This window comes from Sycon ciliatum, chromosome 1 (genome assembly GCF_964019385.1).
Source record: "Sycon ciliatum chromosome 1, ocSycCili1.1, whole genome shotgun sequence".
NCBI lineage: Eukaryota > Metazoa > Porifera > Calcarea > Leucosolenida > Sycettidae > Sycon > Sycon ciliatum.
The window spans coordinates 73,443,311-73,457,513 of NC_088643.1; the positions used below are offsets into that span (position 1 = coordinate 73,443,311).

The following is a 14,203-nucleotide window of genomic DNA, read 5'->3' on the forward strand; positions in this document are numbered from 1 at the left end:
CGGTAGATCTCGTGGTTGCCGAGGCTAGGCTCCGATAACTGAATGATCCTCCTTGAACAGACTCCTGCAATCGATGTTATGAGAGTTCTCCCATTAGTATTATTACTCTTTTTTCGTATTATTAGTTTGTTTCTTTTGTTATGATTTCTTGTGTTTTTCACTCGGCTTTATTATCATTTAACTTATTATTTGGTGCACATTAGCGCTACATGGTTTATAATTTCCCTTTTTCTTGATTTTGTATTTAGCGCTTTCGGGTGTTATTATTTATTTTTCTTATTTTCGCACTAAATTATTATTTTTGGCTACCGTTCTGCTTTCGTTTTGCGTGGATATTTGTAAAATTGTTTTATACACTGGAAAAAAAATATATATATTTGAAAAAAAAAAAAAATACACTATGCCCTCTACCCCACGCCGAAAATAAATCGCCTCCGAAATGTCAAAAATCGCGAAGTGCCGAAATTTTGCAGCGCCGAAATGTTGTATATTTACAGTACCCGAGGTCCTCACGGGTAGCACGGGTACCCGACTACCCGTGCACGCCCCTACTTGATAGTGCATGCAGGGAGACTGGAATGCCAAAGATTAAGAATAGTTGGGACGGACGCATTCCCTGATTGGATTGGCATCGCTGGTCCCCATGGCTATCATGGTTATGGCCGTACCAATGATAGGGGTCTACTACTACTACTACTACTAGTACTAGTAGTAGTACTGGAGTTTGCCAAACTGAATAACCAGATAACCTCATCCTGGCCAACACCATGGCATGTATCCTCATAAACCATCAAGACAAACTACAATGGCATTCACCTGATGGGAGAACACACAACCAGATTCTAGTAAGCAGTCGTTTCAAGTCCAGTGTCGTGCATCGTCTCACGCGTGTGTATTCTCTGACTGGAATTCCGAACTTTTCCGTTTGAGAAATTTTTTTCCTTGAAATTAATCCTTGCTGGGGTTTTTTCATCTAAATGTCCCGCTATTATCTGCAGAGGTGATTTCTTCCCTCGTCGATTTCTTTCCTGCTTTTATACCTCGATATTTAGGTACTTGTTTCCCTTCTTCCCATGCTTCATCTTCCACTCTCCTCTCCCCCATTTCCCCATTTTTCTTGCGATATTTATGTGGGAGACTTCCGTGATAAGCATCCATTTGCTTTTGGAGAATCCTTTTAAATAAATACAATACAATACAATACAATTCGGGCGCTGACATCGCTACTGACCACGACTTGTTGCTAATGACAATGCAGCTGAAGTTGCGTGCACACAAGAAGAAAGCTATGCTGCAAGCGAGATACGATGTGGATAAGCTGAAAAACGATGCTGTGCGTGACGCTTGTCAAGCGGAGGTCGGTAGTCGGTTTGGCATTCTTGCGGACAGGGACATGGATGTTCAGGAGTTAACGGATGAATTCACAAAGACGATAAAATTAATGATGCTGCCCGCACACATCTAGGGAAACTCAAGAAGAAAATTAAAGAATGGATGACCAACGCTGTCCTGCAGCTATGTGACGCAAGGCGAGTGAAGAAATCGACCTGATACGAAAGTGATGCCTCCATGGCAGAATATCGCCAGGCATGCCGTGCAGTGAAGACCCGGAAAGCCAACGCAGAGTGGATTGAAGGAGCCTGCAAGGAGATAGAGTGCGACCTTAAATTTAACAACACAAAGAAACCCTACGAAACCATCAGGAAGCTGACGACGAAGCCCACTGTCAAGTCTAATGTCATTGAGAACAAGGATGGAAAGCTACTTACGGAAAGCAAGAAAGTAGCCGATCGCTGGGCGGAGTATTGCTCTGACCTATACCTACAACATCAACCCTGACATGGCGCTACTGGATGATCTGGAGCTAGGAATGCCACTCAACGATGATGACAGAGATCTATCGATACTCAAGGAGGACGTATCTGCTCCTGTAGATAACTTGAAGGCAGGCAAGTCGCCCGGCGATGACATGATCCCAGGAGAGTTACTCAAAGAGGGTGGCGATTTCGTCATTGACATATTGACAACCATCTGTAACAAGATATGGTCGTCCGGCACGTGGCCACGGCAATGGTGCCGGTCAATCATGATCCCACTACCAAAGAAAGGCAACCTCCGAAAGTGCACGAACTATCGCACCATCTCGTTGATAAGTCACCCTAGTAAAGTAATGCTGCGTGTTCCACTCAACCGTCTCACACCTTGCATCGAAGATCTGCTGAGCGAGGAGCAGGCTGGGTTTCGAGCAGGCCGTAGTACTGTGGATTAGATATTCAACATCCGTACACTGGCAGAGCGTTATGGTGACCATCAGAGACCAACCTATAACAATTTCATCGATTTTCGCAAGGCATTTGACAGAGTGTGGCACGCAGCTCTGTGGAAGATAATGCGCAAGTGTGGGCTTAGCCCGAATATCATCACACTGATCGAGTCCCTGTACCAGCAGTCCGAGAATGCTGGAAGAGTAGGAACAACGGTTAGCAGTTGGTTCCATGCCACCGTTGGTGTTAGGCAAGGTTGCATTTTATCACCCTCTCTATTCAACATTTTCTTGGAAGAACTGGTGTCTAGGTCATTAGAGGGATTCGCAGGTTCCATTAGCATTGGTGGACGCATTATAATAATATAACAGACCTGCGATTTGCAGATGACATAGATCTGGTGGCTGTCAGCGAGGAAGAACTGCAAGACCTTACTGGCCGGCTGGCCAGCACATCAAAATCATAAGGCATGGAAATCAGCACTGAGAAGAGTAAGCTGCTGGTAACGGGAGCAAGCAAAGGTCTGTCCGTAAGCATAGCCATCGACGAGAAGCAGCTCGAGCAAGTTGACGAGTTTAAATATCTGGGTAGCACGATTACTGATGATCAGCGTTCAATCAAAGAAGTGAGGAGTCGGATCGCAGCAGCTCCGGCTGCTGTTACACGACTAGTAACAATCTGGAGGGATAGAAACATCAGTATCGGCTCGAAATTACGTCTACTCAATGCTATTGTTTTATCCACATTCCTTTGTGCTTGCCAGTCTTGGACCTTAACTGCTGAAATTGTGAAAAAGATCGAGGCTTTCGAAATGAGAAGCTATCGACGCCTTCTCAGGATTCCGTTCACTGATCACCGGACGTTGTATTTCTCGCCGGCCGAGCGCAGCGAGATAGGCGAGAAATGATTTCCCGCGAAATATTTTCAATTGCAAATATGGCATCTGGTGTGTTCTTTGTTGTCGCTTATTTTCCTGACTTCTTCATTCAGTTTTGAGTCTCACCAGTGTTCCTGCCCTCCCACCCTTTATTTCTGTGCATATTATCAATGCTTTTTATCACTGTTTGCCGTGATGTGCTTGCCATGCCTACATGATGCCTAATCGCCATTGGGGATATACACCCGTTTTTTCCCTCACAAATGCGTCCGTCGACGCTAGGGTTTTTTCCTGGCTGGCTCGGTCCAGGAAAATTAATCTGACGGTCCCAAGTGGTTCTGCATCATGGCCTATTTCTGCTATCCACTGGCACGCCTATTCTATCTGAGACACTCTGTTCTCAGTCCTTGCTTGCCTCCATACCTCACTCGTTATCCGGTTCACATCTGGCTGCGGCCAACTACCCTTCACTTTGTGTGTTGTGTCTATGTCTCTGTGTATGCCAGTATATGTGGAGCGAGAAGAATGTGTCTGTTAGAGAGGAAAAAATAGTATTCACAAGCAAGTCCCACTTATTGTTTCTGTTCGTAAAAGGAAATTGCAATTTTTGGTCATATTGTTCGTTCCGGCTGTTTGTCATTGACTATTCTTCAGGGTTGTGTTGCTGGAGGTCGTGGCCGAGGCAGGCCCAGAAGAATGTCATGGCTTGATAATAATAATTATTTCATGGACTGCCCTTGACGTACAGTCCCTGCTCGCTGCTGCACGCGATCGATTTTTATGGCGCTCGCTTGTTCATACTTGCTCTGTGACGCCCCGACAGGTATGGCCGGCTTGTGATGATGATGACAATCATGTAGTTACTTCTGTGATGACGTCGTCCCCGTTGTTGTGTTTTGACCATAATGATTTCCTAGAATCCTGGGCGCCTTCCTTGTCAGCGCAAGCCGGGCCACCACAGACTCACTCACTCAGTACAGATGAGATGACCCCATCAGCTAGGAACCAGGCCACCCACCCATAGATCTACGTCGGTCATCCTCGTGATCATGCATCAACTCGAAGTCGAAGGAAGACATAGATCTACGCGGCAACAGCCTAAAAAAACAGGGAGTCGTAGACCCCGGCCTGGTCTACCCAAACTGGTTTGAGTAAATCTACGACTCCCTGGTTGGCAGCCAATGCAATGGGCATGGCATAGTAAGCATGGACCAGGACCCAGGCCATGGAGTAATAACCATGGCATGTATCACTAATAATAATATCTTCGCGCTTCACGAAAATGACAAACTGATGTCGAAACACTGACAAGCGATCATTCATCAAGAAGAACCTGAGAAATCAATTTTTCTCTTGGTCCTTTTATCCGAAATAGTTTTTTTACTTCACGAAGTCTTTGAAGTGTAAACGGCACTCGGTCAGCGGTATGCCAAGGAGCAGCTGAAGACTGGGAACCTGCGCGTGCGATGACCATGTCGTTTGGGAGTAGACACAAACAAGCGCCGGAGAGGGGTTGCTGGTCGCACCGGTCGGTAGCGCTGTGCGTTCTGTGGTTGATGCTTAGAATGGCATGGGGCCAGCAAGACCAGGGCGAATTTCGCATTGTCCAGGTCGGTGGCAGCAGCGGGGGCGGCGGCGGAAGCGGTCCAACATCGGCAAGCACTTCATCGGACTGCGAACCAACGGTTACGTGCGGATGCATTCTACCCACAGCGTATTGGACTGTTCAGGAGGCATACGACTCGGTAGCAGTGCCGCCGCGGGGCAATGGCACCAGTGCAGCCGAGCCGTTGACAATCTACCTGGAGGACTGCTCGCAGTCGGGTGTAACCCGTAGGCAAACCCTCTCCAACGCCAGCAATGTTGTTTTCCAGGCCTCCGCCGCTTTGATACTAAAGTTCCAGCAATCACGCATGGCATTCCTGGAGGTCAACCACTGTACCAATATCACAATCAATGGACTAGAGTTTCAAATGGGAAATTCCCTTGGTGTAGCAGTTCAAATACTGCATTCGCAGCAAGTGCTGGTGGATCAATGCACGTATACCGGCATTGGTCTGAATGCGCATGGTCTTGCTCTTCATGATTCATCTATGGTGCTCATCAGACAAAACTCCTTCACCGGGCAAACGCCATTGCCACGAAGCACCGCTCTCAACGCGTCGTACACATCTGCTGCCGTGGTGATTCGCTTCGACACGCCCGCGACGCACTCGCCTGGCGACAATGGCGCTGGTACCGGTGGCAGCGGCGTCGGTGGTGGGGCTACGGTGGCTGAGGCTGACTGGACTGCACAGCTGAACGGCTCTGACGTTACCATGGTGAGCAGCAACATTTCCGGCTGCGGCGCGCAAAACCGCACGGGCGTTTACTATCGCCGGTTCCCCGAGTTACAGGACATTGGCCAGGCGACGGCTATGCACATTCATTTTAGCCCGGCATCGGCGAATAGGAGAGTCCTGCTGATGGATTCCCTTATCGAGAAAAACCGATCGCCCTATGACCCGGCTGTAGTCGTGATCTTTCAAGACGGTGCACTGTTGAACCAGGTCACCTTCGCAGGCTGTGCCTTCAATCAAAATCTGGGCTACATGGGTGGCGCACTGTTTGTCCGTTTCCTGAACGAAGGCAGCAACACAGTGGTCGTGTCCGCGTCACCACGGCGCGAATGCATCTTCCACGGCAACCGTGCACAGCTGGAGGCTTCGGTGGCGCGAGTAGCTTTCAGCGGCCTCGTCGGCGGCGTTCCCGGTGCACCGGCGAGGCTGGAGCTGAGCGACAAGTTCATCATGCGTGACTGCACGATCACCAGCAGCGTGACAGGCTTCATTCTAGCCACCATGCCTGGAACAATTGTCATAACGACTCTGCTCGAGACAGCCAGCCAATTGGTGGGCAACCTGCAGTACCAAGCGGAAATCTCCGGATGCTCCTTTCGAAGAAATTCAGCCCAATCGGGAAGTGGTATCTATGTGCAACTGTCATCGCTCAAGTTGAATAACTGGTAAGACGGGGGGGGGGGGGGGGGGGGTAGCATCGTTTTGCCTCCGCTTCCTGCGCAACTGCAGGTATCACAGTGCACAGTGAAAACATGTACAAGGACGGCGTGCTTGCAACACACACACATGATAGCTGGTTCATTTAAAAAAAAAAGATTTCTTCAATATCACAATAATTATTATGGCCCAAAACTGGGCAAACAAGTATACCCAATGTTTGTAAAGTCTCTAAATAGAAGACAGCTATTTCTCAGCCTGGTCGTACTGTTGTCATTCATATTCTGTTGCCTTTACAGCACTTTTGACTCGAACAGGGAGAGTGCACTGGCAATGTTGTCCTCCTTGGTTCACATGGAAGGTGATATGCTCTTCTCCAACAACATGGCAAGGACTGGTGGAGCTATCTCAGTGGTGGACGAGAGTGAAATCACCGTGGCAGAGGTGTGTGTGTATTCTTGTACTGTCTGTATGTGTCCGTGTGTGTCCATGTGTGTGTGTGTGTGTGTGTGTGTGTGTGTGTGTGTGTGTGTGTGTGTGTGTGTGTGTGTGTGTGTGTGTGTGTGCACGTGTGTGTGTGCATGTGTGTGCATGCATACATATGTGTGGACTGCGGCATTGAGGGATAGGCAAGACTTGCTTGTGGCCGAAGTTAAGACGAAAAGGATGACATCATGTTGGCATGACTGCCACTGCATGGCTTTGGGACAGGCACTCTACTCACATTTCTCTTGCTAACCCAGCTGTAAAACATTTGAAGTGGTGATATTCAGGTGCAGAGCAGTAGCGATGGGCTATATGTGGAACATGCCGTTGATATTAGGGTACCCACACCCAGCGGCATTGGGATTGCAAGGATCCTTGGAGAGCTGTTCCTTCTCAGTTTGCCTGCATCTGGGAGTTCTCCGGGCATCCAGTAGGTTTGAAGCTGTGACAATTATGTGATGACTGAATAGTCTGCTATGTGTATGTGTGTGTGCACGTGTTCCTTGTGTGCTGTTGGTCTGGACCAGAACTCAACCATACGATTTGTGAGCAACTCTGCCAGTCTTCAGGGTGGCGCTGTCTATGTAGATAGGCTGTCATCGACCCTCTCCCTCGTCGAGATGGTGGAGAGTCGCTGGAAGCTTGGCTTGTCCGAGAAAACTTGCTTTCTGAAAACACCGCCGGCCACCACAGTGCATCACTCCTTGAGCAGTATGCAGAATGCCAGTGGAACGGTGAGAGAAAGAAAGAGTGTGTGTGCATGTGTGTGTGTGTGTGTGTGTGTGTGTGTGTGTGTGTGTGTCTGTGTGTGTGTGTGTGTGTGTGTGTGTGTGTGTGTGTGTGTGTGTGTGTGTGTGTGTGTGTGTGTGTGTGTGTGTGTGTGTGAGAGAGAGAGAGAGAGAGAGAGAGAGAGAGAGAGAGAGACAGAGAGAGAGAGACAGAGATTGAGTATCCTAAATTACAAGTATGTTGATAATACTTCCATTACAACAGGTAAGTATGTGTGAAACTAGGTGACCCAGCATGTTGCAAGTCTAGAATGAGAGTGAAAATCTGTCTTGTCAATCCATCCTGTTCTGTCGAGGTCACAACATGACCTATTTCACTTTAAAATGATACATTTGAGTGATTGTAACCTTACATCCAAAGCCGCCATAAGGCAAAGTAACTTTGAAATGACAAACCATGGGCTGAATCCTTTATCTGGTCGGCGTGGGAAGGGGACGGGGTGGAGAGGGGGGGGAGGGGGGGGGGGGTAAGGGGGTCCAACCCCGTGCCCATACTGTGTTCAATGGAGGAGGGGGGGGGGGGGGAGGGGCATTCGCCTATTTGACGCACAGCAAAAATGATAATTAACAATTCTACTAGCATGTACGAGCGAGTAGTACTGCACACTCCAGTCTGTATATCCACACTTCTCTTCCAGACATGGGTTCTGTCCCAGGCTGTATATCCACACTTCTCTTCCAGACATGGGTTCTGGCCCAGGCTGTATATCCACACTTCTCTTCCAGACATGGGTTATCCACACTTCTCTTCCAGAATGGGTTCTGTCCAGGTGCCGGGGTCGGACAAATTGAAGCTGCACCGTAGAAGAGACGGTTTCAAATAGGAATGGTTTGACAGCAAACATTTTTAGACCCAAACCAATCATCAGCGTGGATTGTTCACTCGAAATATGTTTGTGGAAGGAAACTGGCGTGTTGAAGTGTACTCTGAGGCCAGAGTCGATCGAACTGAACCACTCCTTTGCGTTGGCCCGTTGCCTCCAGGCTGCCCGATTTTCGTTTCAAATCAGTGGTGGCTCCAAACCGGAAAGGTTTTAGAGTGCACGTCAAATTCACTCTGAGTTCTGAAATTGGGTAATTGCTATCGCTCCACGACGGCCAGTACAGAGCAACAATAAGCCTTGTGTGTGCTTCCATTGGTTTTCATTGGTATACGGTGCTTTATTGGCGAGATGTGAGCCGCTGTTTACCTGCGACAAGAAGTTGATTTTTCGAAAGACGTAAAACTCAAGTCGCAGTGGGAAGCAATACGTCAAAAACTCACCTGCTTGGTTTGACACTTCTGGTCATCTCAGAGCTATGGGATTTCGGCTCGGAGTAAAATACATCGTAGTCGCAGTGTGCCATATTATGTTTTCTAATCAAAATACCGAGAGAGAAAGTGAATATATATATATATATATTTTTTTTGTATTGTATTTTATTATTTTACTTGGGCATTCCCAACAGACCCTAAGGTCTTCTTACAGGGTGCCCAAGATGAATGAAATTGTTAAGTTCCTGGCGAAATGAATTGGGGATATGATTTGTGCGAAGGGATTCGGGAAGCGCATTAAAGCGGTCAGCACCAAGGAATGAAATAGATCTGTATCCAGCTTGGGCTTGCACAATGGGTAAGGAAAGGGAATAATTGACTTGGCCGCAGGTTACTCTGTCTGTGTGAGCGCAGTCACGGCGAAGGGAGAACATGTCAGAGAGGAGTGAACTGCAGATATTGTGGATGCAACGGAACACGAAGAATATGGACTTAGTATGATATCATTTGTCTAAGCTAATTATGTGGTATCGCTCAAGCAAGTATGATGTCCGCGTGAATGTGTCATGCTCAAATATGCATCTAAGTGCTCTCTTACTTATGCGTAGCAGCTGATCTCTCACATTGTCAGCGAGGCAGTGGACATAGGCAGTGCTGGCGTACTCGAGCTTGCTCTGGACTACTGACAAGTAGAACTGCCTTCTGGCCTGGACAGCAAGGTTCCTCCTTCCACGTCGAAAAGCACCTAGTTTCTTTCCGATGTCTTCCCTGAGGGAGTTAACGTGGGCACTGAAACTTAAAGTTGAATCGAAATATTGAGACCTTCCGGTTTGCAACCTATTTCCTATTCGGAACCGTATCCTCTACATGAACAGTCCTGGTCACTGGTAGCGAAATTACCGTATTTTCCCGGTTATGAGTCGAAGCCCCATACTTGGGACCTCAATTTCCCGGTCTAATGGCAGTTAAACCCGGCCTGATTCCTAAACCCTTATTGTAAGTCGACTACCCCCTTTTTAGTTCCGTTTTAGGTCGTAAAGAGTCCACTTATATTCGGGAAATACAGTACACACAAGTACATTGCTGAAGACTGTGAAGAAGGTTTTGATCAACGGTATACTTGAGGGTGCATACTCATGAATGCAGTGCCGCCGCAATCTGTTGTGTATCTCCCTGATCTCCAGAGATTGCTATTCTTGAACAACTTGGCACCAATTGGATACAACGTGTTTGCCCCGAGTGTCATTCCGTGCTCCAGTGAGCCGTACCTACCGAATGTGACTGCACAGACCAATTCCAGCATCGGAGGCGTCACGCAGGTCGTCTCCGTGGCAGCCGCTGCGTTCTGGATCATCTTCCGGAGGGCGTCCTGCGACTGTCTGAAGCCGTTCCTGAATGGCACCACGCTGGTGTACGAGCATGGCTGTCATCGTGACAACATTGCTCAGGACATTGCAAAGCATGGGTATGTGTATGCGTCCACTGTCCACTGTCCACTGTCTTAGACATGCACCACCACTACCTTGCCACAGAACGGCATACTTCAGTACATACAAAGTCCTGTAGCAAAGTAGTTGGGTGGTGTGTGAGTTTTAAGGATCGTTCATTGTTGATCTGCAGGTTTCGGAAGAAACCACCGAGTTCAGTAGATGCATTACTTGCTCTCTACCCAAAACAGTAGATTCTACTTTCTTCTAGCAGCTCCAGTAGGATTGAAGCTAGCAGCTCCAGTAGGATTGAAGCTAGCAGCTCCAGTAGGATTGAAGCTAGCAGCTCCAGTAGGATTGAAGCTAGCAGCTCCAGTAGGATTGAAGCTAGCAGCTCCAGTAGGATTGAAGCTAGCAGCTCCAGTAGGATTGAAGCTAGCAGCTCCAGTAGGATTGAAGCTAGCAGCTCCAGTAGGATTGAAGCCAGCAGCTCCAGTAGGATTGAAGCTAGCAGCTCCAGTAGGATTGAAGCTAGCAGCTCCAGTAGGATTGAAGCTAGCAGCTCCAGTAGGATTGAAGCTAGCAGCTCCAGTAGGATTGAAGCTAGCAGCTCCAGTAGGATTGAAGCTAGCAGCTCCAGTAGGATTGAAGCTAGCAGAGGTCAATGAAGTGTGTACCAGCTACAGGTACGAGCAATCAGTACGTCCATAGGAATGCACTTGTTCTCAACACAGTGATATGATGTAATTGTACTAAGGACAGTGTGGTAAGGATGTGGAATATTGGGACTAGGCATCAACGATCTACCAAAAAGGGAAGATCTGCGATTTCGCACTTCCATGCACACACACACACACACACACACACACACACACACACACACACACACACACACACACACACACACACACGCACACACACAGTACTTTCTCCTTTTCTTAAATATGTGTTCTACTCCACTCTGTCCAGTACTTTGAGTGGACTAAAAGCAGCGGCAAAACAGAATGTACGCTTAATTGAGCCCTCCCGCTACTTGTTGCACTGCTCGCCTTACCTGTGCACCTCGGTCCATCGGTAGTAGAGGAACATGTGGCGACAGCTTGGCTTGCAGTCAGTTGGACTGACTCTAGTACAACCCTATACACGTGCCACCATGACAAAGAGTAAAGTTCGCATGTCCGAGTTACAAAAGACTACAACAACAACACCAGCAACACCAACAACACCACCAACAACAACAACAACAACAACAACAACAACAACAACAACAACAACAACAACAACAGCAGCAACAGCAGCAGCAGCAGCAGCAGCAGGCACTTACTTTGCTGTGCATATAACAAGACCCCATTCCCCGTTTCATACCAGAAAAATGTTTTTCCTGATGATCGCGCAAGCGTGAAGCTCTGAGTTGCAATAAAATTCTGTTCCGCCTTACTTGTTACAACAGGCTACACAATAATTGTGTTGAGAAACACCACCATACTGGGGGAGTGCTGCTTGCATGCCAGGGAGAAACACCACCATACTGGGGGAGTGCTGCTTGCATGCCAGGGAGAAACACCACCATACTGGGGGAGTGCTGCTTGCATGCCAGGGAGAAACACCACCATACTCAGTGGGGGAGTGCTGCTTGCATGCCAGGGAGAAACACCACCATACTGGGGGAGTGCTGCTTGCATGCCAGGGAGAAACACCACCATACTCAGTGGGGGAGTGCTGCTTGCATGCCAGGGAGAAACACCACCATACTGGGGGAGTGCTGCTTGCATGCCAGGGAGAAACACCACCATACTCAGTGGGGGAGTGCTGCTTGCATGCCAGGGAGAAACACCACCATACTGGGGGAGTGCTGCTTGCATGCCAGGTCGTTACCACCATGTCTGAGATATCATGATGGCAGATGCAGCGCCAATCACTGTGTGTAGCTCCTAATGTACTCGTAAAGTGGTGCGAAGTGTTGTACATCAGATCCACGTGACCCCGCGGCAAAGGGAAAACAATAGACACCCTTAGCAAAAAACGTTGTGTTCTAACGGTATTACCGTAAGAGGGAAAATACCGTGATTTGGGTTCGACCTTTAGCAAGATGAACGCTATTTTTAGTACGCTGTTGCCACGAGAATAGCTTTTATTCCCGTAACTATGCAGAAGACGTTACTTCAGTAACACCTGGCGCTAGCCAGGGTCCACACAGCTTTAATTTGGTGTTTATTTGTTTGTTTATGGCAGACAGACCTCCGTCTGGCGCTATCCCGTATCTGTCCCGTACCGTACCATCAAAAACAGCTGGCCACAAACAGCTGGCCACATTATTCAAATAGGGCTTTCAAATGCGAGATCATAACGTGAAGCAACTTGGAAGAATGAGTATGAATACGAAGTGTATCGGGTAATGCATGTAGGCCCGGGCGATTGTGCGGGTTCGAATCCCAGGTTATGCCTTGAAAAAATAGGAGAATTGAAAAATTTATAACATCCCTATGCTGTTTCGCCTTCGTCATCAAGGTGGTAGACGGTGTCATATTACCCTCGACCGTACCTGTCCCGTACCGTACCGTACCATCAAAGACAGCTGGCCACAATATTCAAATAGGGCTTTCAAATGCAAGATCATAACGTGAAGCAACTTGGAAGAATTATTATGTATGCGAAGTGTATAGGGGGATGCATGCAGGGCGATAGTGCGGGTTCGAATCCCAGGTTATGTCTTGAAAAAAAATAGGAGAAATGAAAAATTTACTATGCTTTTTTTGCTTAGGTCATCAAGGCAAAAAAGCATAGCGTAGGGCCCTGAGCTTCCAAGCTCTCTCGTTTCGCGCGGTACAACCATTTATGTCACCATAATTATACGCGATACGAGGTGAAATGCGTATGGACTATGCAATATTTGGCCAAAAACATACCGTTTGTCACAACGATAAATCAGCCCCAATAGCGTTTTTACGCTGCAGCTTCAACGCTATTTGGGTGATCAAGGTTCGAGTACCGTAACAAATAGTGTTACCGCTGTTTGCTAAGGGTGTCTAATGTTAATTCTCGTGTGAGACCTGTTGTGGTTTGCAATCAGCAACCACTGATTCACAATCTGTATTGTTTTACGCACGCACCCTGTCAACCGTGTGCTTCCGATTGTATTGTGGTTTGTTAGCGGCAAAGTGAACAATCTAGTGTACATGTACACTGAATCCCGTACGATTTGAACTGCCCTGTACATAGTACGTGCATGTAGCTTGCTGTTATGTTCCGGAGTCTTCTGGATTTATAACCTCTGTTCTTGAAAAATAAAGGAAGTTGCGATCTGAGTGATCTTGAGAGTAGACTGGAGTTGTTAGGTGCGTTCTCCGAACGCAACATGGTGTCAGAAGTGGGATTCGAAGCCACGCCTGCGGTTAGATTGAGTTTACGAAGGAACGCCGCCACACTTAAGAATCAAGGTGTAGGTGCAGCTCCTAAACTGGTGGGAAGTGCACCACAAAGTGGGCAACAACCAAAAATACAGTCTACTGCGGATACATGTATGCATTCTGCTTGTGTTTGGTTTCCTTCAACTAGAAAAAAACTCAGAGGCACTTGACAGGTGGTCTGGTGGTGTGTGTGTGATGGCCCTGTTTGTTTGTTTGTTTGTTTGTTTGTTTGTTTGTTTGCCTGTTTGTTTGCATATTTACTTGCTTGTTTGGTGAGTCATGACTGGACCTTGTTTGGTGAGTCATGACTGGACCTTGTTTGGTGAGTCATGACTGGACCTTGTTTGGTGAGTCATGACTGGACCTTGTTTGGTGAGTCATGACTGGACTTTTTGTCTACATGCGTTCCACAGGCTGAACAGCAGTGCAGATGATGACTTCAAGAAGCACTTTGTACGCGAGGTAACGAGCAGGTTTGTGCCGGGCGCGTACAACATTCCGAACATCGACGTGCTTACAGTTCCCTGGTCGGCCTCGTTGCTTTTCTGGTGGGTACCCCGGATTGACCCGTTCAGTACATCTCGCGAGCAGTACTCGTCGTTTGGCGTCTTTCCGGTGGCGCAACAGCAGCTTCAAACTTCCTTCTCGTCGAATATCACCTTGTATCCAGCACCGGGTGAAGAGTTCTCACTGGATGTTGATG

General features: G+C 47.8%; 1 protein-coding gene across 1 annotated transcript in view; it reads left to right on the plus strand.

Annotated features, from left to right (window-relative positions):
• The first annotated feature begins 4,484 nt into the window (after positions 1–4,484).
• LOC135805350 (uncharacterized) overlaps positions 4,485–14,203 on the plus strand; it is an 18,484-nt gene continuing 8,765 nt past the window's right edge. Inside the window, exons 1-5 of the mRNA XM_065319375.1 lie at positions 4,485–6,145; positions 6,437–6,581; positions 7,151–7,357; positions 9,851–10,131; positions 13,914–14,203. The exon at positions 13,914–14,203 is cut by the window's right edge and continues 47 nt beyond it. Of these exons, the coding sequence (XP_065175447.1) occupies positions 4,608–6,145; positions 6,437–6,581; positions 7,151–7,357; positions 9,851–10,131; positions 13,914–14,203 (2,461 nt within the window). The 5' untranslated portion in view covers positions 4,485–4,607. The remainder of the gene's footprint in view (positions 6,146–6,436; positions 6,582–7,150; positions 7,358–9,850; positions 10,132–13,913) is intronic.